General features: G+C 27.6%; 1 protein-coding gene across 2 annotated transcripts in view; it reads left to right on the top strand.

The window, feature by feature from the left end:
• The window catches only part of LOC132944086 (intermembrane lipid transfer protein Vps13), a 31867-nt gene that overhangs the window by 8209 nt on the left and 1823 nt on the right, over positions 1 to 21835 (top strand). For both annotated transcript variants that reach the window (XM_061013252.1, XM_061013251.1), the window contains exons 9-57: positions 22 to 256; positions 591 to 705; positions 765 to 1014; positions 1079 to 1393; positions 1588 to 1740; positions 1806 to 1986; positions 2055 to 2241; positions 2947 to 3029; positions 3143 to 3296; positions 3403 to 3638; positions 3708 to 3993; positions 4062 to 4285; positions 4421 to 4579; positions 4710 to 4832; positions 4909 to 5078; positions 5144 to 5297; positions 5370 to 5499; positions 5576 to 5700; positions 8933 to 9191; positions 9257 to 9396; positions 9474 to 9605; positions 9669 to 9794; positions 9871 to 9973; positions 10042 to 10191; positions 10255 to 10442; positions 10630 to 10767; positions 10828 to 10911; positions 10983 to 11165; positions 11226 to 11372; positions 11441 to 11611; positions 11674 to 11825; positions 11881 to 11998; positions 12059 to 12283; positions 15215 to 15439; positions 15527 to 15730; positions 15791 to 15928; positions 15993 to 16151; positions 16320 to 16477; positions 16552 to 16657; positions 17185 to 17420; positions 17623 to 17785; positions 17847 to 18060; positions 18510 to 18685; positions 18767 to 18886; positions 18997 to 19112; positions 19468 to 19663; positions 20202 to 20319; positions 20419 to 20540; positions 20617 to 20786. In XM_061013252.1, coding sequence (XP_060869235.1) covers positions 22 to 256; positions 591 to 705; positions 765 to 1014; positions 1079 to 1393; positions 1588 to 1740; positions 1806 to 1986; positions 2055 to 2241; positions 2947 to 3029; positions 3143 to 3296; positions 3403 to 3638; positions 3708 to 3993; positions 4062 to 4285; positions 4421 to 4579; positions 4710 to 4832; positions 4909 to 5078; positions 5144 to 5297; positions 5370 to 5499; positions 5576 to 5700; positions 8933 to 9191; positions 9257 to 9396; positions 9474 to 9605; positions 9669 to 9794; positions 9871 to 9973; positions 10042 to 10191; positions 10255 to 10442; positions 10630 to 10767; positions 10828 to 10911; positions 10983 to 11165; positions 11226 to 11372; positions 11441 to 11611; positions 11674 to 11825; positions 11881 to 11998; positions 12059 to 12283; positions 15215 to 15439; positions 15527 to 15730; positions 15791 to 15928; positions 15993 to 16151; positions 16320 to 16477; positions 16552 to 16657; positions 17185 to 17420; positions 17623 to 17785; positions 17847 to 18060; positions 18510 to 18685; positions 18767 to 18886; positions 18997 to 19112; positions 19468 to 19663; positions 20202 to 20319; positions 20419 to 20540; positions 20617 to 20786 — 8217 coding nt within the window. The remainder of the gene's footprint in view (positions 1 to 21; positions 257 to 590; positions 706 to 764; positions 1015 to 1078; positions 1394 to 1587; positions 1741 to 1805; positions 1987 to 2054; positions 2242 to 2946; positions 3030 to 3142; positions 3297 to 3402; positions 3639 to 3707; positions 3994 to 4061; positions 4286 to 4420; positions 4580 to 4709; positions 4833 to 4908; positions 5079 to 5143; positions 5298 to 5369; positions 5500 to 5575; positions 5701 to 8932; positions 9192 to 9256; positions 9397 to 9473; positions 9606 to 9668; positions 9795 to 9870; positions 9974 to 10041; positions 10192 to 10254; positions 10443 to 10629; positions 10768 to 10827; positions 10912 to 10982; positions 11166 to 11225; positions 11373 to 11440; positions 11612 to 11673; positions 11826 to 11880; positions 11999 to 12058; positions 12284 to 15214; positions 15440 to 15526; positions 15731 to 15790; positions 15929 to 15992; positions 16152 to 16319; positions 16478 to 16551; positions 16658 to 17184; positions 17421 to 17622; positions 17786 to 17846; positions 18061 to 18509; positions 18686 to 18766; positions 18887 to 18996; positions 19113 to 19467; positions 19664 to 20201; positions 20320 to 20418; positions 20541 to 20616; positions 20787 to 21835) is intronic.

Genomic DNA, 21835 nt, shown 5'->3' with positions numbered 1-21835 from the left:
ATTGTTTTTTTTTAAATTTAGGTGGAAATTTGCATATAAGTGTGTATTGGAAGAAGATGTAAGAAGGATACATAGAAATTGGGATTGGATTCATATGAGTTCACATAGGAAATTAATTAAAGAGTATAGTATTCTTTACAGACAAAAACTAGAATCAAAAAAACCGTCAACTATAACATTGAATAGAATATCTGAATTGGAAAATAATTTAGATGTGATGAATATTATTTTGACCAGACAAAGAGTAGAAAATATAGTAAGAATCTTGTGTACAATTTTTAATTACATTTTATACATTCTTTAAATATCTTTGTCCTATCTTTTCCTAAAACATAATTTTGAATATTGGAGTTGTATGTTTTTAATTTTTCTATCTGGTGTGCTTTAACAAATATATTTATTATTATTTTCTTCCATATGAAATAAATGGTATGCACATACACATATAGTTCAAATTTATAAATTATAAATGTATCCGATTTCTAATTTTTAGCTTATTATTTTTAATATTGTCCTTAATGACGAACAATAAGACAAGAACTTCTCAAATTTAGTCTATGAAAATTTTAAGTATAAATATGTATTTACAGGTGGAAAGAGAAGGAAAAATTCAAGAAGAAATAAAAAAAGTAGAAGCAGAACGAGGATGGTTCAGTTTTTGGCGTTCCAAAAATGATAATGATAAAGAAAAAGAAAAAGATATTAGTAATTTACAATTTTAATAAAAGTTAAAAGGCCTATTTTAACTTATTTTTGTATTTTAGTTAAACAATTTGAAGAAGTTATGAACGTTAGTGAAAAAGAAAAGTTGTATAAAGCAATAGGTTATCAAGAAAGTTCAGCTACAACAATATATCCTGAAACATTTATAGACACAATATTTAAATTTTGTTTACATACATTAGAAATATCTGTTTTTGACGAAGAATTTACATCTACACAAAAAGTGTTGACTGTCTGTTTTAAAGAATTTTCACTGGAACTTCAAAGAAGATTAACAGCTAATGCTATTAAGTATTACAATACAATTATTTACATATTATTTTCATTTAATAACATATTATAATTTATATTCCAGAGTGGAAGCTTCTGGTGAAACATTATCAGTATTAGGTTTACAACAATTAAATACAATACCAAAACTTATTATCTCTAAATCATTTGATCAATACAAAAGCGCTCAAGATTTAGCATGTAGCCAAAGCATTGATCAAGATAGCATTGATAGACAAAAGTATTTATTCAGTTTGTTGTTTGAAACAAATCCTCTTGATCAAATTTGTGATAGTAGAGTAATATTGTCATTTAGACCTTTAAAAATGGTCTATGATGCCCAAACTATAATTAAAATTATGAATATATTTACAATACAACAATCAAATGTTACAACACAGTACGTCAAATATACATTTTATTTGCTTTATAATTTAATAGTTGATAATAAAATAAGTGAGATATATACATATATTGTTGATATTTGCATATCATTTTTTTTACAGTATTTTTCAGTTATATTTTAGTATATTGAATTGTAATAAGATTGTATTTTAATTTATGCTAATTTAAATTTATTTTTTAATTACAAAGACTACAAGCTGCAGCTGGTACAAAGTTGGCTGAAATCAAAGAAAAATCTGCTCTAGGTATGCAACATATCATAGAAGAACATAAAAGGCTTGAATTAAAGATTGATATGATGCCATCTTACATTGTTATACCTCATGGTGGATTTTATAGAAAGTAAGAACTTTTTCAAAATATTAAAAATAAGCAAATATTAACTAACATAATTTTCTTTCTTACAGAAACCAGTCCTTATTAGTTTTTAATTTAGGTTGTTTAAAAATAAAATCCAAACCACAAACTACAGAGAATTTAGTAAGTATACATTCAATGCATAAAAAGGGAGCATCACAATCTGAAGTTTTACAAGAAATTGTCAGTCGTAGCTATGATCGCTATTACATTGAATTAGAAAATGCTCAAGTAGGTGAAAATAATACTAAAAATAATATTATGTTATAATAATATTAATAATAACTGTTCATTTTTAGATATTAATTGCTAATAAAGGTGACAAGTGGAAAAATAAATTTAATGAATCATTTCAAAATGAACTTTATATTCTGAAGCCAACTACTGTATCTATTCAAGTTGAAAAATGTTTAATAACTGATGATCCTCGTTTACCATTACTGAAGGTGACTGGAGAACTACCAGCTATTGATATAAAAATTGCAGGTGATAAAATTAAAATTACTTTATATTTTATTCATACATTGCATGATGTTAAATGTATGGTAGGTGTGAGTCTTATATATTATCAAACTGTCTACTCTTCAATAAATAAATTAACATTAACTGTCATTATTTTGGAGTTAGTGTTAAAGTGTTAGTATATTTTTTTAAATATAAATAATTATTTTATACATTCTTCATAAACGTTGAATCCATTAAAATGTTATTATGAGCTAACATTTCCAACATCAATATGAGCGGGGAGGGGGGAGGTGTTGATCTCACATAACTAAAACGCTGTATACATTTGAGGGAGCTAATGGGATATTTTGCGGGTGAAAAGTCCCCTTAGCCTCCCTGTAACTTGTACCTATGATATTTTTGTATGCATATTTGAGAAAATCAACTCTTTAGTCAAAATAGAGTTAGATGTAATAGAATTGGATTTTCAAATCAGCAGTAATATATATTTATTCAAATATATCTACAAAAAAATATTTGTGAATACTGAATAATAATTTCTATTAAGATTTTTTTTGAAGTTATATTTTTAAAAAAAATGTGTTTTTATGAGTTAATAAATAGTTTAATTTGAAATATTTACCATTGAATAATAGTTTTAATTATATTTAATTATATTGGTCTTTTCTATTTCTTGTACATACATTATAATATAATCATTAATCATATTATCTTATTTTACTACAGAAAATCGCATTTTGGATGCTCTATCAGTGTTTTTAAGTGTTCCTTTACCAAAAAAAGCCCAAGAATCAGACAATGATCCTCATGTAATTATTTTAATATATTATTCTTATTTTGTATGGTTAAGTAAATCATTGTTATACTACATATTATATTATATCTTTTTTTTTTTTTAATTAAATGTATAATTTAATTTAAGGATTTTGATATACTTGGTTCAGCAATGTCATTACGTCAAAAAATTGATTCATTCAATATGACTAAAAATTTAACTAGCCAAAGAAAAGAAGCAGAAAAATCTTCTGATGTAAATGTGCAATTTACATCATTAGATGTTAAATTAGTTCTCAAACGTAAGATTAATACACAAAATATAATTAATTAATAATTGCTAGTTTAAGCTGATAGTTATATGTTTAATTTTAAAATAATTTTTTTCTTGTTTTTCTATAACTCTAGGCTTGTCAATTAAAGTATTATCTTATGATGACAAAGGTTCTTGGTTAAGTCCATTATTAGACTTTAATTTGCTTACCCTTGAACTGTCATTAACACAGCAATCATTTAATACGAGTATTGCTTTGAAATTGGGTAGACTATTTTTAGCTCAGTATTATAAAGACACTATTATACCTTTAGTTGACACACCAAATGAAGATGAAAACCAGTACCTCTTACTTATGAAGTATACTCTAGTGAGTATACATTTTATATTTAATAATTATTTAAAAGGTAACAAAGTCTTGAAAAATCTATTTTTATAGGTCGATAAAAACTCTCCAGAATTTAATACAAATGATAATGTATTGCAACTACTTGAATTAAACTTCACTAAGTTATTAGCAACAGCTAATAGAGATGCATTGCTTTACTTTTTTGATTGGATGAATAATGTCAGTTCTAATATAACAAACATGCAAAAACAGTATAATTATATCTCAGAATCTCCACCGCAAGTTCAAAAACCTATCAAACTTAAAAGAATGCATTTAGTTTCTAATGCATTGTCAACTATTCTTGAAGAATCTGCTGCAAGTAAAGTTCTACAATGTATGTATGACATAATTAAAATTAAATATATTGAGTATTGCTATTTATTAAAAAACATATATATTTAGTGAATAAAAAATTAACTGAGGACAAAGACATCAAAGATTTTAAATTAGTAGCTAAAATAGGGGAAATACAACTTATAATTGTATCCGAAGCTGAAGATTTAGCTCATATGCTTATAACTAAACTTGAGTCATGTGTTGAAATAAAAAAATCAGATATTAAAATTGATGCTAAATTACAAAATATTAGTGTTTTTGATCCATCATCAGATACAATTTATAAACACGTAAGTAACAAGTATTTTAAATTAATTTACTAATATAATCTTCTTCAATATAATTTGTTAAATGCGATAAACTGTTCCTCAGAATCATAACACAATCTCAATTTTTTTTTTGTAATGATTCACTTACACATTTAGATTATTCATGTTGCTGAAAATGACGAAGCTTTGAAATTTCAAATGATAATGTATAATGAACAATATCTTATTGATTATGATTCACCAGAAATTTTTATGTTAATTTCATCAGGGTGTATAAAATGTGTATTTTTAAATCGTTTTATGACCAAGTTATTAGTAAGTATATTTTACTTTTAATTATATATCTATTATAAGTTTGTTAAAAATAAAAATGTTTAAACAAACTTATGTAATGAAAATAACAAAGTAGTTTGTCAAAATGTGTCTGTTATATTTTTACTCATAGAGCTTTATAAATCATTTCCAAGCTGGAAAAGCTGCTGTTTATGAAGCCGGGGCTGCGGCTGTAGCTACCGCTAAAATGAATGTGAAATCTGCTACTCGCGTTGCTCTTAAAATAAATCTGAAAGTATGTATTTATTTTCTTTTTTATAATAAATGATTTTAATACTTTTTTTTAACAATTTATTTATATTTTTTTAAAGGCTCCAGTCATTATAGTACCTCAAAATTCTTTTAGTTTGGAAGCATTATGTTTTGATTTTGGATATTTATCTATTACAAACTCATTTTTGGTTATTTCCAAAGGAACTGATCATATTCCAGCAGTTATTGATCAATTGAGTTTAAATTTACAAAATCTTAAAATATCAAGGTATAGTTATTTATAAGATTAAAATATACATGTATAATATATGTTTTTTAATATATTAATTTCAGAGTAAAATTGAATGATGGTATTAAATCTTTTGTGTTTGACTGTCTATTGTTACAACCTATTACATTTTCGCTTATTGTAAAACGTAATTTATCATCAGCATGGTATACCGATCACCCAGATTTTGATATTGTGGCTAAATTTGACTCCATCAAAGTATAATTAATAATGTTTACATATTTTAGATATAATTATTTGTTTAATGTTAACAAATTGTTACTGTTATAGGTAACTGTTAGTCATATTGATTACATATTAGTAATGAAGGTGTTAAATGAAAATCTAAGTGAAGGAAAAGATGACTTGACTCCTACAAATAACCAACCTTATTTAAGCACATCTCAAAATGATTCAAATGGTTGGTTGTATATATTGAACATTTCAATAGTTAATTTTGTAAATTTAAATATCTTACTTTTTTTTATTTGTTTCAGAAATCAAAGTAATTGTTGATGTTGAAAAAAATAAATCTCAGTCTCAAGAAATCAGAACATTAGCTAAATTTGAATTTTCTGTAAAAAGTATTATTCTTGAGCTATTTAAAGAAGGTCCTGATAAGGTAATTGCCAAATTAAAATTTTTTTATAATAATATATATTTAAAACTGATATTTGTATCATCTAATTTACAAGTTGTGATATTTTAATTCTTAAAACGATGATAATTTAATAGCTTTATTTATTTTAGATTATATAAATGATTATAATTTTACAAAATCAAACAAATTTCTGTTAGGAGGACATCACACCCGCATGTGTTGTCTCAGTCTTACACACGTACGACATAGATAAAACGCGTTTAAGCAGTCTGAGCATAATTTGCTCAATTTTGGTTATAGAGTAAAAATACCTATTATAAAATGTAATTGTTACAATATTTCCGAGGGAAAGTAATTGCGTTTTTTTTGAAAAGTTAATGGTATTTTTAAAGGTTTTAAACATAAAGTTAAAATCATTGACTATTCAGACATATCAAAATGTATATTTTAAATTTTTATATTTAATACCATTTTAATAACATGGACCACCAACAGTCATGTATCTAAGATTTTATTTATTTTGTGTTTTTTTTTTTCGAGAGTGGGGAGGTTTAATTAATATTTTTCTTTTCTCTGACCAACATTAGAATTTCTTATACCAGGTATTTCTTTTATCAAAGAACACTCATTAATTCAAAAACTATTAATATTTAAAAATTTTTTTTTACATAATTTTAAGTTAGTTTAATTTTTAAGTTTTTCCTTTTTTTAGCATGGTGTATTTTTAATTCCTTATTCCAGACCAAAATATTTTTTTGGGTATTTAGATATATTAAAATCAAATTTTGGACAGATAGTTTATGAGTTATAGTTATAAGTATCTAAAGTTTAGATGAACGGTATGGAGTGGCATAGTGGTACCCTGCAAAATGTTGGTTCACTATAGACACAACAAAAAAAGAACCCACTTATAAACTGAAGTTCAGCACTAGTGTGTGATTACTAACTAACATCTTATATTGTATTTATAATTTATATCACTCGAAAAACACTTATAATTATAATTATCAAAAATTCTAATAATGAGTTCTAATAATCAATTGTTATATAATTTATAAACAAATCTATAACCGTTTAGCAAACTCATTGAAAAAAAAAACTGATTGCTAAACACAAGGATACAGTTCTCACTCACAATTTAACCAATCTTACTCCAAAAGCCGGCAGTCTCTGGAAAGCTACTAAGAAACTCTTACGCCATAAAGCTTCTAATCTACCATTAAAAAAATCCGACGGGAGTCTAACCACCTCTGATTTAGAAAAAGCTGAGCTATTCAAACTACACCTCTCCGAAATATTTCACCCACACTTAGATATTGTAGATTTAGAAAACACTAATGTTGTGAATACTGCTCTTGATGCTCCTCTTCAACCTTCGCCATCAGTTAAACCTTTCTCACCTAACGAAGTTAAATATCTCATACATAAATACCCACGCAATAAGTCTCCTGGTTTCGATCTCATTACGTCTGAAGTTGCTAAAAATCTACCAAAAAGGGCCATTGTACATCTAACTCATATATACAATTCAATACTCAGACTTTCATACTTTCCACTGCTTTGGAAATTTTCAAATATAATCATGATCCAAAAACCAAATAAACCTCCTGATTCTACCTCTTCCCACAGACCAATAAGCCTTCTACCTTTCTTTGCAAAAATCCTAGAAAGACTACTGCTCAAACGTATCGCTCCAATCATCGCTGAAAAACAAATCCTCCCAGATTATCAATTTGGTTTTCGTACCTCACATTCTACTATACACCAAGTCCACCGATTGGTAGATGCAATTTCCTACTCTCTTGAAAAAAAGTTGTACTGCACATGTGCTTTCTTAGATATCTCGCAGGCATTCGACCGTGTTTGGCATCAAGGTCTGTTATACAAACTGAAATCCTTCCTACCTACATCCTACTTCCTACTTTTCAAATCTTATCTTTCTGATCGCTCTTTTAAAATTTGCTATGGAACTACCACGTCTGAAATAGCAAGTATAAATGCTGGAGTTCCTCAAGGTGGCATTTTATCCCCATTACTCTACAATATCTTTGTATCTGATCAACCCACGTCTCCAAATACCTCAGTCGCGGACTACGCGGATGATAAAGTGATTATCTCGATTAACGATGACCCATATATGGCCTCCGCATATTTGCAAACCCATCTAGGTATGATGGAAAGATGGTATACCAAATGGAAATTTAAAGTAAATCAAAATAAATCAATACACACTACTTTTACACTAAGACAAGTACCTTGCCCAAGGGTACTACTTTATGACATCCCCATTCCTTCATCACCTTCAGTAAAATACCTCGGTCTAACCCTCGATCAACGCTTAACCTGGGCTCAACACATACGTGAAAAAAGACTCTCCCTAAACAATCGTCTACGTATGCTTAAGAATTTAATTGGCAACAAAGCCACCCCGATTAATATCAAACTTCTCTTGTATAAAACCTTATTAAAACCCATTTGGACATACGGATTGCAGCTATGGGGAAATGCTAAAAAGTCAAACCTGAATAAGATTCAAGCTTTCCAAAATATGACCTTAAGGAAAGTATTTAACGCACCTCCATATGTATCAAATCATACTCTACATTTAGATTGTAACTTAAATACTATTCATGACGAAGCTAAACGTTTTTATAAAAAATTTCATAACTGTCTATCCTCTCATTCAAATCCACTCATTAAAAACTTATCTTCCCTCACAATCCCAGGTAGCCCTCCAAGGCGACTTAAACGTAAATGGTGCAGAGATTTACTACTTTAAATAATTATACAAGTTATAACTAAATATATAATATTTTATATATTATATAAATACTAATATTTAACTAAACTCGCATTTAATTAAATCAAGACGAAAGTGTCATCAGTGGGTGGCTTCTTTCCTCAAACTTAAGTATCACCCTATTGTTTCTCTCCCTATCGCACATATACTTATTATGTCTACGATATAGATTGTATATATTCTTCTAAAAATAAAAAAAAAAAAAAAAATATAATTTATGTAGTTACGATGTTGTAAACATACCGGCTCATTAATATTTGACTGTTTAGTGGCTTATTTTTATAATACTATTTTTTATGTTGCTACTTGTAGTTTGTACAGTGCCATCATGATTTATAATTATTGAACTAATAACTAAATATAATATATTTTCAATTTTGTATTTATTACTTAATAATTAACAGTCATCAATTCTAAAAATTATTTTTGTTTTTATTATTATTTTTTTTGTAGAATGGCTTACAAATTAAGAATAATAGTATGGGACAATTTATGTTTTCCTCATTAACTGTGGATGGATCAATGCAGACAGATCTTTCATTAGCTTTGACATTATATTTGTTAGATGTAACACTAGATGATACACGAGTAAATAAATCTCCAGGAAATAAGGTAGTACGCTATATGGAGAGAAAAAAGAGTGATCTCGAAAATGAAAGTTTAAAAAATACTATTGACATGAAGTACAAGCAGACCCTTGCTGGATCAGATGGTAATTATTATTCTTCAAAAATTCCTTTAAAATCACTAATTTTCTAACACTTATTGATATTTTAGTTCAGCTGAAAATTTTTAGTTTTAATTTAATATTTAATGTGGAATATATTCAATACTTGTTGAATTTCTTTATATTGCCATCTCAAAATCAAGATTTAGCAATAAATGATGTAACAAAAAATGCCAAACAAAATATAACGGTAGTAATAAAATTTAATTAACAATATTATTAAAACTACAAATTTGGTAGATTATTTATTTTTCAAATATGTTGTAGAAAGAGAAACCAAATGTCATAGAACAAAAAGAAAACAATAAAACACTTATGTTAAAAGTACAATTAGAAAAGCCTGATATTATATTGGTTGAAAGTTTAGATGACATCAATACAAATGCAATTATTATGAATGTAATAGTATTAACAATAAATATATTAATAACTTAATAATTAATTACCATAAATTAATTCTAGACCGAAGCTACATTGAAACTGCGCATGTCTACCCCAACTCGTCAAACTATAAATGGAGAAATCAAAGATTTGCAATTGTATTCTTGCTGCTATAATCCTATTAGAAGAAAAGATACAATGAATCAAGTTAATATTAATTTTTTGTGTTTTTATAAATATGTTTTAAGTTTATTTATATATATATAATATTTATATTAAATAGATATTAAGACCAGTTACTATAAATGTTATTGGTTCAACACCTGATGATACTTGCCTTAACATTGATGTAACAATGACTCCTTTGATAATATCAGTAACACCAGGTAATAATTTTCTAATGAAGCCATTTAAATTAATTTTTATAGTTTTTAGAATATTTTGTTTTTCTTAGCCAATATTGAAATGTTAAATCGTATCAATCAAAGCTTAACTGAAAAAAAAGAAAATTTATCCGAAGAACCAAAGTATGATGAACAAAAATATGAAGATTTGTGGAATAAAACTGTGTTTAATGATTCAGAATTCTGGTTTTTGAAAACTGGTAAGTGTATTATTTAAAGTTATTAAATATTAATTACTGGTTGATACTACTGAAATATTTCAGAGTTAGGTGTTGAAGCTAGTAATTTTGGCAAAGATGATATATTACCTACATTAAAGAAAAGTGAAGTATGTATAATATCAATTCCCTCTATAGTTTTTACTATTGAAGCAGGCATTGGCACCAAGACAATGCCAATGTTATTAACAGAGTGTACGTTTAATGGTTCTGTAAATAATTGGAGCTCTAAGGTAATAATACTATTAGTGAAATAATTAACTTGGCCATTGCTATTATATAATTTTAACTGGTTAAAAATATATGATGCATGTATTGTGATTCAATGATTTTTATTTTTATTTTAAAATAAAAAAATCATAAACATTTTTTATTCTTTGTAGTAATAGTAAGATGTAACTTTAATATATTATTGTTTAGTTATCTGTTGCGGGAGAGTTAACAATGCAAATGAATTATTATAACAGCCGATTAGCTCTTTGGGAGCCATTTATTGAGCCTGTTGAAGTTGAATCTACTATTGGTACTAAATATAAACCATGGTTACTTGAGTTGAAGGTAATCAATTCTAATTTTAAATAATTTTAATTGATTATTCAAATTTAATTAATATTTTAGTTGGAGACTTTTGATCAAAATTTAAGTCCTCAAGAAGAAGTATTTCAAAGGAAGCCAACAATGAAAATTTCTTTGACATCATATGTATGATTTCAATAAATGTATGAATAACACAAGTATGTAAAATATTAATTTTGTTATTATTTTAATTTCAGGAAACTATTGAAATAACAATGACGAAAACTGCGTTAGAAGTTCTAACCAGTTTAGGTAAAGCTTTTAATGAAGCAATTACAGCAGAAATACCACTTTCAAAAAGAATTGAAGCAGCTCCATATGTTGTTCAGAACAATCTTGGATTTGATATAACTATCATGATATCAAATACACCATTTAAAGTAAAAATTGGATAAAAATAAATATATATATTTAAATTATTTGAATTTTTGTATTTATAGTTATACAATGTAAGTAACAGTGACGACGTTGGTGATAATATTGTTCTAAAAGATCGAGAACAGATCAGTCTTTGTCTTAAAAATGATGATTCGGTATCAGATCATTTACGTCAGAGTAAAATAACTGAAAGATCTTTAAAAATTAAGGTTGTAATAAATTATTCTAATTAGTATGATCTGAGAACAGGATCTAAAGTCATTCATTTTCTTTTCAGATTCAGGAAAATAATAATGTTACAGAATTTAGTTTACCATTAATAAAGGCCGACAAAAGATATTTTAATATTAAACATAAACTAAGTACTGTAAATGAACCATGGGGATTAGTAACTGACACTCAAGTAATTAATGGCAGCATGGTTGTAACATTGAGAAGTGTTGTCCAAGTAATGTTATATTTATGAAATAAGATTTGATTATTTAACTAACTACTATTTTATTAACATAGATTCATAATCATTTCAATGAAAGCATATTTCTTTATTATAAGAAACAAGGAAAATTGAAAATGATCGGTAAAGCAAAACCTAACAAACCATTTAATTTACCCGTTCATTCAATTTATTCACAAACCAAAGAAATATTATTTTGTCCAGAGAAGTAAATTAATCTAGAATAGAGTTTATGACAATTCTAATAATAATTTTATCTCTAGATATCAAATATGCGTTAAATCTTTTATTTGGAAAGATATCCAACCAGTTATGAAATTACGTGCAATGCTACAGTGTCCACCAAATCAAGTTGAGGACAGAGATCCATTTTTTATACAAGTAAACTAAATCATTAAAATATTTGAAATATCATTAATAACATTTCATTTTTATTATTAGTTATTAGGAAATATGGAACACATATATTTTGAGCACACCGATCGATATTTGATGTCTAGTAATTGCTATAATATTCATTTATATCCTACAGTTATATTAGTCAATGCTCTACCAGTAAATTTGGATTGTTTAATGCAAGGTGATTCTGAATTAAAAACATTAGCTCCTGGAGAAAAAATAAACTTACCAATTGTGGAAATTGGATATTCTTGTCTTACATTGCAGGTATTTATATCTTTGATTTGGTTTTTGGTAAACATCAAAAAAGTTTAATTAATTTAGCTATAGGTGTATAGCAAAGTAAAATGAATACATACAAACAATTAGTGTTTGTGTGAAAATTAGTGTAGAGATGTATTATAGATTTAAATTTAAAATAATGAATTCAGACATTCATTAGGCACGTCATGTTAGTAGAATTTATCATACTTACTTGTCAATGCACAAAAAGTAGAGTGTTAGTTTTTATTTGAAAATAATGATATATTATCTCAGTTATAAATATTTCTTTCATTTGAATAATTTTATTTTGTCTAATGAAATATATATATAAAATACAATTTTTTATGGAAATTTTAATTGATGTGGCTTATTATATTACTAGTTAAGAAAATGGGTAAAATGGGTAAAGTTAAGTAAAATGAGAAATACTCATAAGGAAGTGAAAAGTTGCCAGAGAACACGCCTTAAATAGAATAAATCTAAATATTTTTAACCACCAATTCTTATTTCTCCTCATCCTTCCCTTTCCAAAGGTCCAGTCAACTGGAACCTTTTTTCCACGTCGTTAGCAATCAATACAAACTTAAAAATTTCACTTAAGTCTTGCAACGAAATAGAATCCGCAGCTCTAAATTTAGTCAGCTCAATCCAATCAGCAGTCTATGAGTGTTCCTATCCTCCTAACCCAAATTGTCACCCTAAATCCAAACACAACGATTATCTTTTACCCCCTGATATAAAAGCTTTAATTGCTGAAAAACGCAGGGCACGCTCCCGATGGCAAAGATAAGACTACCTTCTGACAAATCAATCCTCAATAATCTGTCAAATACCATCATAAAACTAATCCAAATACATAAGAACGATCTTTTTGACAAGAAATTTAAACTTCTAAATACGCATGATGGATCTTTATGGAAAACCACGAAAAGCTTGCTCAAATTAAAAAAATTCTCTAGTCCCATTAAAAAAGCTGACGGTTTGCTTGCATGTTCAGACCTCGAGAAAGCAAATCTTTTTGGGGAACATCTTTCAAATATTTTCACACCTCACCAAAACATTATTCCTAATACCGCTCATTTAGATAAAATAAATAAATTTATTGATGCCCCATTACCTATGTATCGTCCCATCAATCATGTCTCTCCGAATGAAATTTCTAATATTATACAAAGGTTAAAGCCCAACAAATTCCCTGGGCATGACTTGATAACGAATAAAATCCTAAAACACCTCCCCGAAAAAACAATTGTCTTGCTCACATATATATTCAACTCTATGTTAAGATTGTCTTATTTTCCTACCATCTGGAAACTATCCATCATAATTCTCATACCCAAACCAGGTAAACCCCCTAATGTACCAACTTCATATAGACCCATAAGTCTACTTCCAACTTTAGGTAAATTATTTGAGAAAGTTGTTTTGAAAAGGCTAAGACCAATCACAGAAACACAAAAAATAATACCCAATGCCCAATTCGGATTTCGTGCGAAACATCCCACAATTCAACAAATTCATAGGCTAGTAGACACAATTTCTTCCTCTTTTCAGAATAAAAAATACTGCCCAGGAATATTCCTTGACGTGGCAAGCCTTTGATAGGGTCTGGCACACTGGTCTGCTTTATAAAATTAAACAATTCCTTCCCGTGCCACTATACCTATTAATTCGATCCAACGATTACCTCGAACATCGTTCCTTCAAAGTTCGTCACGGTAATTCTCTTTCTTCTCTTTTTCCAATCCAAGCTGGAGTCCCTCAAGGTAGCGATCTTTCTCCTGACCTATACAACATCTTCACATCAGATATCCCCACAACTCCAAACATGCTCTTAGCCACCTACGCCGATGATACCTCCATCTTATCCCCAAATAATAGCTCAGTAGAAGCATTCAATGCTCTTCAACTCCACCTCGACCTTATTGATAAATGGTTCTCCGACTGGAAAATTAAAATCATTGCGATAAATCCGTTCTTGTCTCTTTTACCCTCAATAAAAAAAACACACCTATTACCTTATTTCAGGGAGTTCCCATCCCCTCCTTGGCTCAAGTAAAATACCTAGGAATAATTTTAGACAAAAGACTAACTTGGGGTCCTCACCTTAAATCCAAAAGAAAGTCTCTCAATTCAAGATCTCACTTACTACGTCCTATATTAAAATCCAAACTCCCAATCCATAATAAAATAAAAATTTACAAATCATTGTTAAGACCAATCTGGTCTTATGGAGCCCAAATATGGGGTTGTGCAAAACCAACCCAAATTAAAACATTCGAAGCATTTCAGTCCATTTCCCTCCGCACAATAACGTCAGCTCCTTGGTTTGTTTCTAACCACACTCTCCATAAAGACTTAAACATTGAAACAGTTGAGAACTTAGTTAAAACCCACTACACAAAGTTTCATTCCAAATTACTTCATCATCCAAATCCTCTGATTGCAAATCAACACTCAGCCACAATTCCAGGTAACCCCCCTCGTCGTCTCAAAAGACGTTGGTGTCGCGACCTCCTAAACTGGAACACCACTCCATGTCCTAACGTCTCAACTCAAAACGGTCCTATCACTGGATAGCTTCCCTTCTCATGTATCCAAAGCCACTATTATAATTGTAAACATACCTATTTGCTTATTGTATTTTATTATGTACAGATTGTAAATGTTATTTTGTTAATAAAAAAAAAAAAAATATTTTAAATTTTAAATTATGCTCCTTAACTATACTTAAAATTTTCAAAAATCTGAGTTTGAATAAATGAATTATTAAATGAAAATAGAGGGAAGAGGGTAAGAATTCTTGATAAATCAATCTGTATATTTAAAATAAACATTTTTAAAAACCATACACATTTGTATGTTAGCTTGAATTTAAAATTATGAGATGGGTTTAATATATTTTTTATCTCAACAAATGATTTATTTTCACAGATAAAATATTTAGATAAATATTGGGATTGCAAATGTACTGTTGAGGAACATCCAGATGAATTTTCCATTTGGTCATTCACAAATAATGAAGATAAACCCGATACAAATGCAAATGTTATAAATTTTGGCATACGAACTGAATTTCACGAAGGAGGAACACATGTCAAAACACTTTATTGCCCGTTTTGGATGATCAACAAGACTGGAAAAATTCTTACTTATAAGGTATTAGGTCAAAACAGTATATTAGTATTTTATTAGAAATCAAATATATATTTTAAAAAAACATCTCGTATCTTATATTATTTATAGGCTGTTGATGATGAGGCAAATATGTTACAACATTCATCAAATCCTACAGAACCTTTAATGTGGTCATTTAAAAAAAAGATATTTTTTGCTAATAAAAAAGCTTATGTTAAAATTGATTCAGGTCAATGGTCTGATAAATTTTCTTTGGATGTGGCTGGAAACTCTGGATCAATTATGTGTAAATCAAATAACATTCTATATCAAGTAATATTTTTGTCCTAAGATATTATGAATATTTTTTTTATAAGCATTTGTTTTTTTTAGATGGGCGTACACATCCAACTTACTAACAATTCTTTAACAAAACAAGTTACATTTACTCCATTTTACATCACATCCAATCAATGTCCATTTGCTATAGACGTTCAAGAAATGTATAAGTTACAACAAACTTGGACTAAAGTATACTTAAAATTAGAGTTTATTCTTTTTTAAATATTACAAGTTGTGCAATTTATTTAAATAGGTGGATCCAAATAGCTGTATCCCATTTTGGCCTCAAAACATTACAGATAAACTGAATTTAGACAAAATATTTATTTTTCGTATAACTGGTACATTAGATGCATCTACACCATTGCCATATTATAAATCAAGAAGTGATTTAATACGTCTCCGTAATAAAGTAAATTATTAAAAATTATTTTACTGGTCAATTAAGATGTATGTTTTAATAGATATTTTTAGTTAGTAGTTACTATTATTGATTAATAATAACAAATTAAAAATATAACAATAGTTTTGTTAATCTAGAATAGTATTTAGATTTCTAACATTAAAAGTATATTTATAGTATAGTGCTGTTCAAGTGGATATTCAGATGACAGAAGGTGGAACTTACATCACATTTAGTCCATACATGGAGGGAATGGCACCTGCTTTAATTATAAATCATACAGAAAGTTACCTCAAGTTTATTGAACACGATTTATCAGAATATTTAGATGAAATGTTAGTTATACTTATTGCTTATAAGTTTTAGTGTTAAATTATGTATTTTTATTACTTAATATGTTTTTTTGCAGAAAAATATTACCACCTAGGCATAAAATGTTTTTTGCGTGGACTACTCCAACAGATAACCCTATTATTTATTGGAATATGATGCAGAATCAAGCAGATTTAAGAAAAGTTAGTAAAAGTTCAACATTTTTTTAAATGCTAGAGTCATATTAGTGGTAGTGAACAGAATTTTCTATTTATTTGTACTGTTTATGAGAGGTATAAATATATTATGTCCTGAGTATCTTATATTATGTACTATTTTTATTGTAATTCTAAAAAAAATCCGTAATTATTTAAAATAACCTACAGTACCTAATGATACTTAATAGTATTAGTATTTTTAATTTTTACTTAAAATTCAACCCAAAATGGCTTACAGAAAAATAAGTAGTTTCCTGTTACATAATACAAATTCATTTAAAACCAACTCAAAGCTTAAAATGTATATTTGGATTGCCGTGTCTAAAACTATATTAAGTTTATTATTTAAAATTTTTAATTATAATTAAATAAATTTGAAACCGTAAGTATCAAGTTCTATAGATAAAGTTTCTTTGGATTAGGAATTTTCATATTATTCACAAATTATATCACAGTATTTGAAAAAAATGATTGATTTTAATCCGATTTATATTTTGTATTTACTTTTCCAGGATGGTGTAGGGACATTCAATCATGATGATGGTATAAAAGTGTATTGGATTTCGTTTTTGGATGGTATACAACGTATACTTATGTTTACTACTGATGCCAGTATCGCTGAAGAATGTCAAGCTTCGAGTAAACTTGAAATAATAAATAGAGAAATATTAGTTTCTATACATTCATTAGGTTTATCATTGGTGAATAATGATATCTGTATGGAATTGATGTACTTGAGAATTGGAAGGTAAAAATTATGAATTCATATTTTAATAATTAGTATTTTTGTGATTTAATTATTATTTGCATTTGGTTAATAGAACTAGATTTGCAGGCTTATCATAATACTTACTGACTGTATACACAATTTATTTTTGTGCATATTTAAATAATAAATAAAAATGTGCTTTTTAGAATTTCAATTTTTTTAAGTGTGATTTTTATTATAGTTCTGGAGTTATATGGGAAACAAAAAAATTAAGTGGTTCTCGTTACATACCAATGACAAAGAAAGAATGTGAACTAATTGAAACATCTTATATACGCTATACTAGAATGTTGGCAATTGGCGAAAATGAACCTATTGTCTTCATTAAAGAATTGAATATTGAGGTATATTTCAGATAAATTGCACTATTAAATTAAAAATATTTATATAAATTTATATTTTTAGGTGAATTTTGCTGAAAATGTTGTTACAAAACCTTCTAAAAAAAATATTAGACGAATTTACAATACTGGATTTTGGCTTAATTTGCAGTCCTCTGATTATACATCTCAGATACATGCTAAAATAAATAACTTACAAATTGATAGTCAAATAGACAATTGTATTTTCCCTGTTGTATTTGCTCCTGTACCACCACCAAAAACAATTGCACAAACAGGTACATGTTCATATTTCATACAAAAAAAAGGCATAATAATAATAATTTATTGTACTTTGGACTTTTTTGAATTTGTCTATTAAAAGTGTGCATAGAAATGCTAAATGGTTTAATTTTTAAGATTAATGTTTTCAAAATCTGAACATAGATAAAAAAAAAAAAAATGGCTAAAAAGACTTTAAGTTGATATATTTTTTAATAGTATTCACATTAATATATAGTGCTTGGCCAATGGCCAATCTTTAAACATGTAAATATATGTTATTTAAATCGTTAAATCTGTATACTTAAAAATATATTTTAACATTTTGGAAAGTCATGTATGGATAATTATTTATGTTTTCAAATTAAACTAAATCAATATTATACTCAAAGATAACATATTTTGGATTATCCTGTATATGGAAATTAAATTCCAAGTCTAACCAATTAATAAATTAATTTTTTAGAACGAAAGCCATTTGTGGAGCTTAGCATTGTAGAACGATTGAATAAATACAGTTCAGTTAAACAATATAAATATTATAAAATGCTTATTCAAGAATTTCATATCAAACTTGATATTGGTTTTATCAATGCTATAATAAAAATGACTGAAAAATATGAACTCTCTGAAGAAGAAAGGGTTTGTTTAATTGATTTTTTTTCTAACAGTTAGTTTATTGTAGAAAGTATATTACTAATCAAAACTAATAAATTATTTTAGTTAACTATGTTCAATGAAGATTTAACATATGCCAGTAAGCCATTGCAATCTCAAATGATGACTTTTTCTTTACAAGAACAAAAGAATTATTATGATATGCTTCATTTTTCACCACTTAAGGTTTGTAATTGTAAATCATATATTATTTTGTAAATCAGTATGTAATAACTTATCAAAAATATTCTATATTATGTAAATTCAATTTTAAATCATACATTTTTTATATTTAGATACATGTTACATTTTCATTAAGTGGAGATGAATTAGAAAATATTCCTCCAATTATTAATATAATCTTGCAAAGTATTGGTGTTACTATTACTAGTGTTCAAGATGTTGTTTTAAAGTAAGTGTTATAACATTGTTTTAAGGTGACACAGCACAAACTATAATCATCAGTTGTTATTATTATTTATTTGTAATATGTATATTGTATATTGTATGTATTTATCAATTATATACAGCAATTAACAATGGTAGTAGAGGAGTGGTATTGTTCAAACAGAGCCTCCTCTGCTGTCGGTTAAACGGTGGGGGGAAGTATTATAACATATTAAAATGTGAGTTATATGATAGATTTAATTTTATATATTTTATTTAAAAAATAAATTGCTGAATATTATCAAGCATGGTAGATAATGGATGTAAAATATAACTAAATATGTCTTAATTTCTATAAACTAACAATATTGTGTTTATAGGTTGGCATTTTTTGAAAGACAATATGTTTTGCTTAATCAGCGACAATTGATGATGGAAGCTCAACATCATTATGTCAGTCAACTAATAAAACAACTTTATGTGCTTGTCTTGGGTCTTGATGTATTGGGAAATCCGTTTGGTCTGGTATCAGGCTTTAAGCAAGGAGTTGAAGATTTATTTTATGAGCCTTTCCAAGTAAATAATAATTACTAAGATTAAATAATGTTTTTAAATTTAAGAGTATGTCAGTGAAGTATTTGTTTTCTTTCTCTAACCCACACGGAACATAGCAAATGTACATTCAATAGAATCCTGTGTCATTAGCTTTAATATTATAATGAATTGTCCCATGAATCATTATCAAATCTAAAGTTAAGAACACTATTTGTGTTTGAAAGTTGGCTTTTTCACTTTATTTCAAATTTTCTATGACGTATAAATATTTTGCATGCTCTTAACTTTTCATAAAAATTGAAATACATAAAAAAAACTGATGTGCAAACATATTCTCTTTAATATTTAAGCTAACAATGCAAGATTGGTTTGGCTGGATGCAAATTTTCTGGGAGTAGAGAGAAAATAAATAGTGTGCTGTAATTCTCTTAGGGGCTATAAAATCTAGTTAATGGGGCATAAGAAAAGTTTTTATATTGGAACAGTCCTTGATGCTGCTATGATAAAATGTAAAGTTAAAATATTATTTTGGTAAATTTAACTTATTTAATAAATGTAGGGTGCAATTCAAGGCCCTGAAGAATTTGCCGAAGGATTAGTATTGGGTGTAAAGAGTTTATTTGGACATACAGTTGGAGGTGCAGCTGGAGCAGTTGGAAGAATAACTGGGGCCATGGGTAATTTAATAAATTTAATAAATTTAAAAAATATTGAAAAGTCTTTAATTGTTTTTAATAATTTGTTACTTGTGTACTTCATTAATTTTAATATAAAAGGGAAAGGTATTGCTGCTTTAACATTTGACAAAGATTATCAAAAGAAACGACAAGAAATAATGAATCAGCAACCAAGTAATATACCAGCTGGATTAGCACAAGGGGGTCGAGGTTTTGTTTTGGTAATTATTTTTTCTTGTTTTGTATGATAATAAGTAAGATATTTACTGTCTTAGTTATTGGTTTAAATTTAATTAGGGTGTTGTGGAAGGTGTAGAAGGTGTCTTTGAGAAACCTATCAGCGGTGCTCGTAGTGATGGCATTAAAGGATTTTTCAAGGGAGGTTGTAAAGGAATGGTTGGCCTTGTAGCCAGACCTTTATCTGGAGCATTAGATTTTACTAGTGGAACTTTGAACACCATAAAACGGTTTGTATAAATTGCTTGATGTATACTACTTAAGAAGACACCACACCCGCTTGTGTTGTCTCCGGTTTACAAATGTATAACATAAAACATTTTTTGTTCACAATGATCCATTTTACTCTGTTATTTTTTAAATTAAAGTGAATTGACCTATTATAAAATTTAAAGGTAAGATTTTTATCTACGGCACCTCGGAGAATTTTATTGGTATTTTAATAACAAAGCAAGTTATGAATATTTTAAAACTGTTATTTTTTTGTACTTTTTAAAACTATTATAACTTGCTTTAAAATTAAAATATCGATGAAAACCTCTGAGATGCCCAAGCAGTGGTGGCTCGTGATATGATGCACAGGAGCGACATCCACTTATCCACCTTTTTCTTTTGTTTTCCATGTCGCGTTTGAAAACTACTGGAAAATTTATGCTTTTGACCCCCCAAAGTACCAACTAGATTCTATTTCCTATCAGAAAAGTTACTGTTGAAGAAAATCCAAGCACTTTTACTGTCCTAAAAGGTGATGACAGACACAAAAATAAAAAAAAAAACACACATTGTAAAATCAATACATTCATCGCTTCGCTCAGAATCTAAAATTAATATTTTTACCATTTTACATAGGTATCTTATACATTTCTTGTACACCACCTTCGCTGAACCTCACGAGCCGCCACTGTGCCCAGGACAATAATTCATTCTAATAAATGTATTATTTGAACTTAAAATGTACTATGTAATATGCTTGTAATACAAAAACAACACATGTAAGTGTAGCATTGTCTTAAAAGGACTTAATCGGCCATTTGTTATCAATGTCTTACAAGTGTGTAACAGCAAATTTACGCTCAGCAGATCATGTTTACCTTCATTAGCTTAAAAATTTGAATGAATTGACCTATATGAAACTTGATGCTAAGACCATGATTATTTATTATTATTATCTTTATTGACGGAAAAAACTCCATTTACAAAACAATATATGTATAAAATTGTGTAGAGACACTGATACAATAGAATTAGGTACGAATAATATAAAATTCACATGAAATTA

This window comes from Metopolophium dirhodum, chromosome 5 (genome assembly GCF_019925205.1).
Source record: "Metopolophium dirhodum isolate CAU chromosome 5, ASM1992520v1, whole genome shotgun sequence".
Lineage (NCBI taxonomy): Eukaryota > Metazoa > Arthropoda > Insecta > Hemiptera > Aphididae > Metopolophium > Metopolophium dirhodum.
Note: the sequence above shows the minus strand (reverse complement) of the source record. Positions and strands in the feature narration are given on the sequence as shown.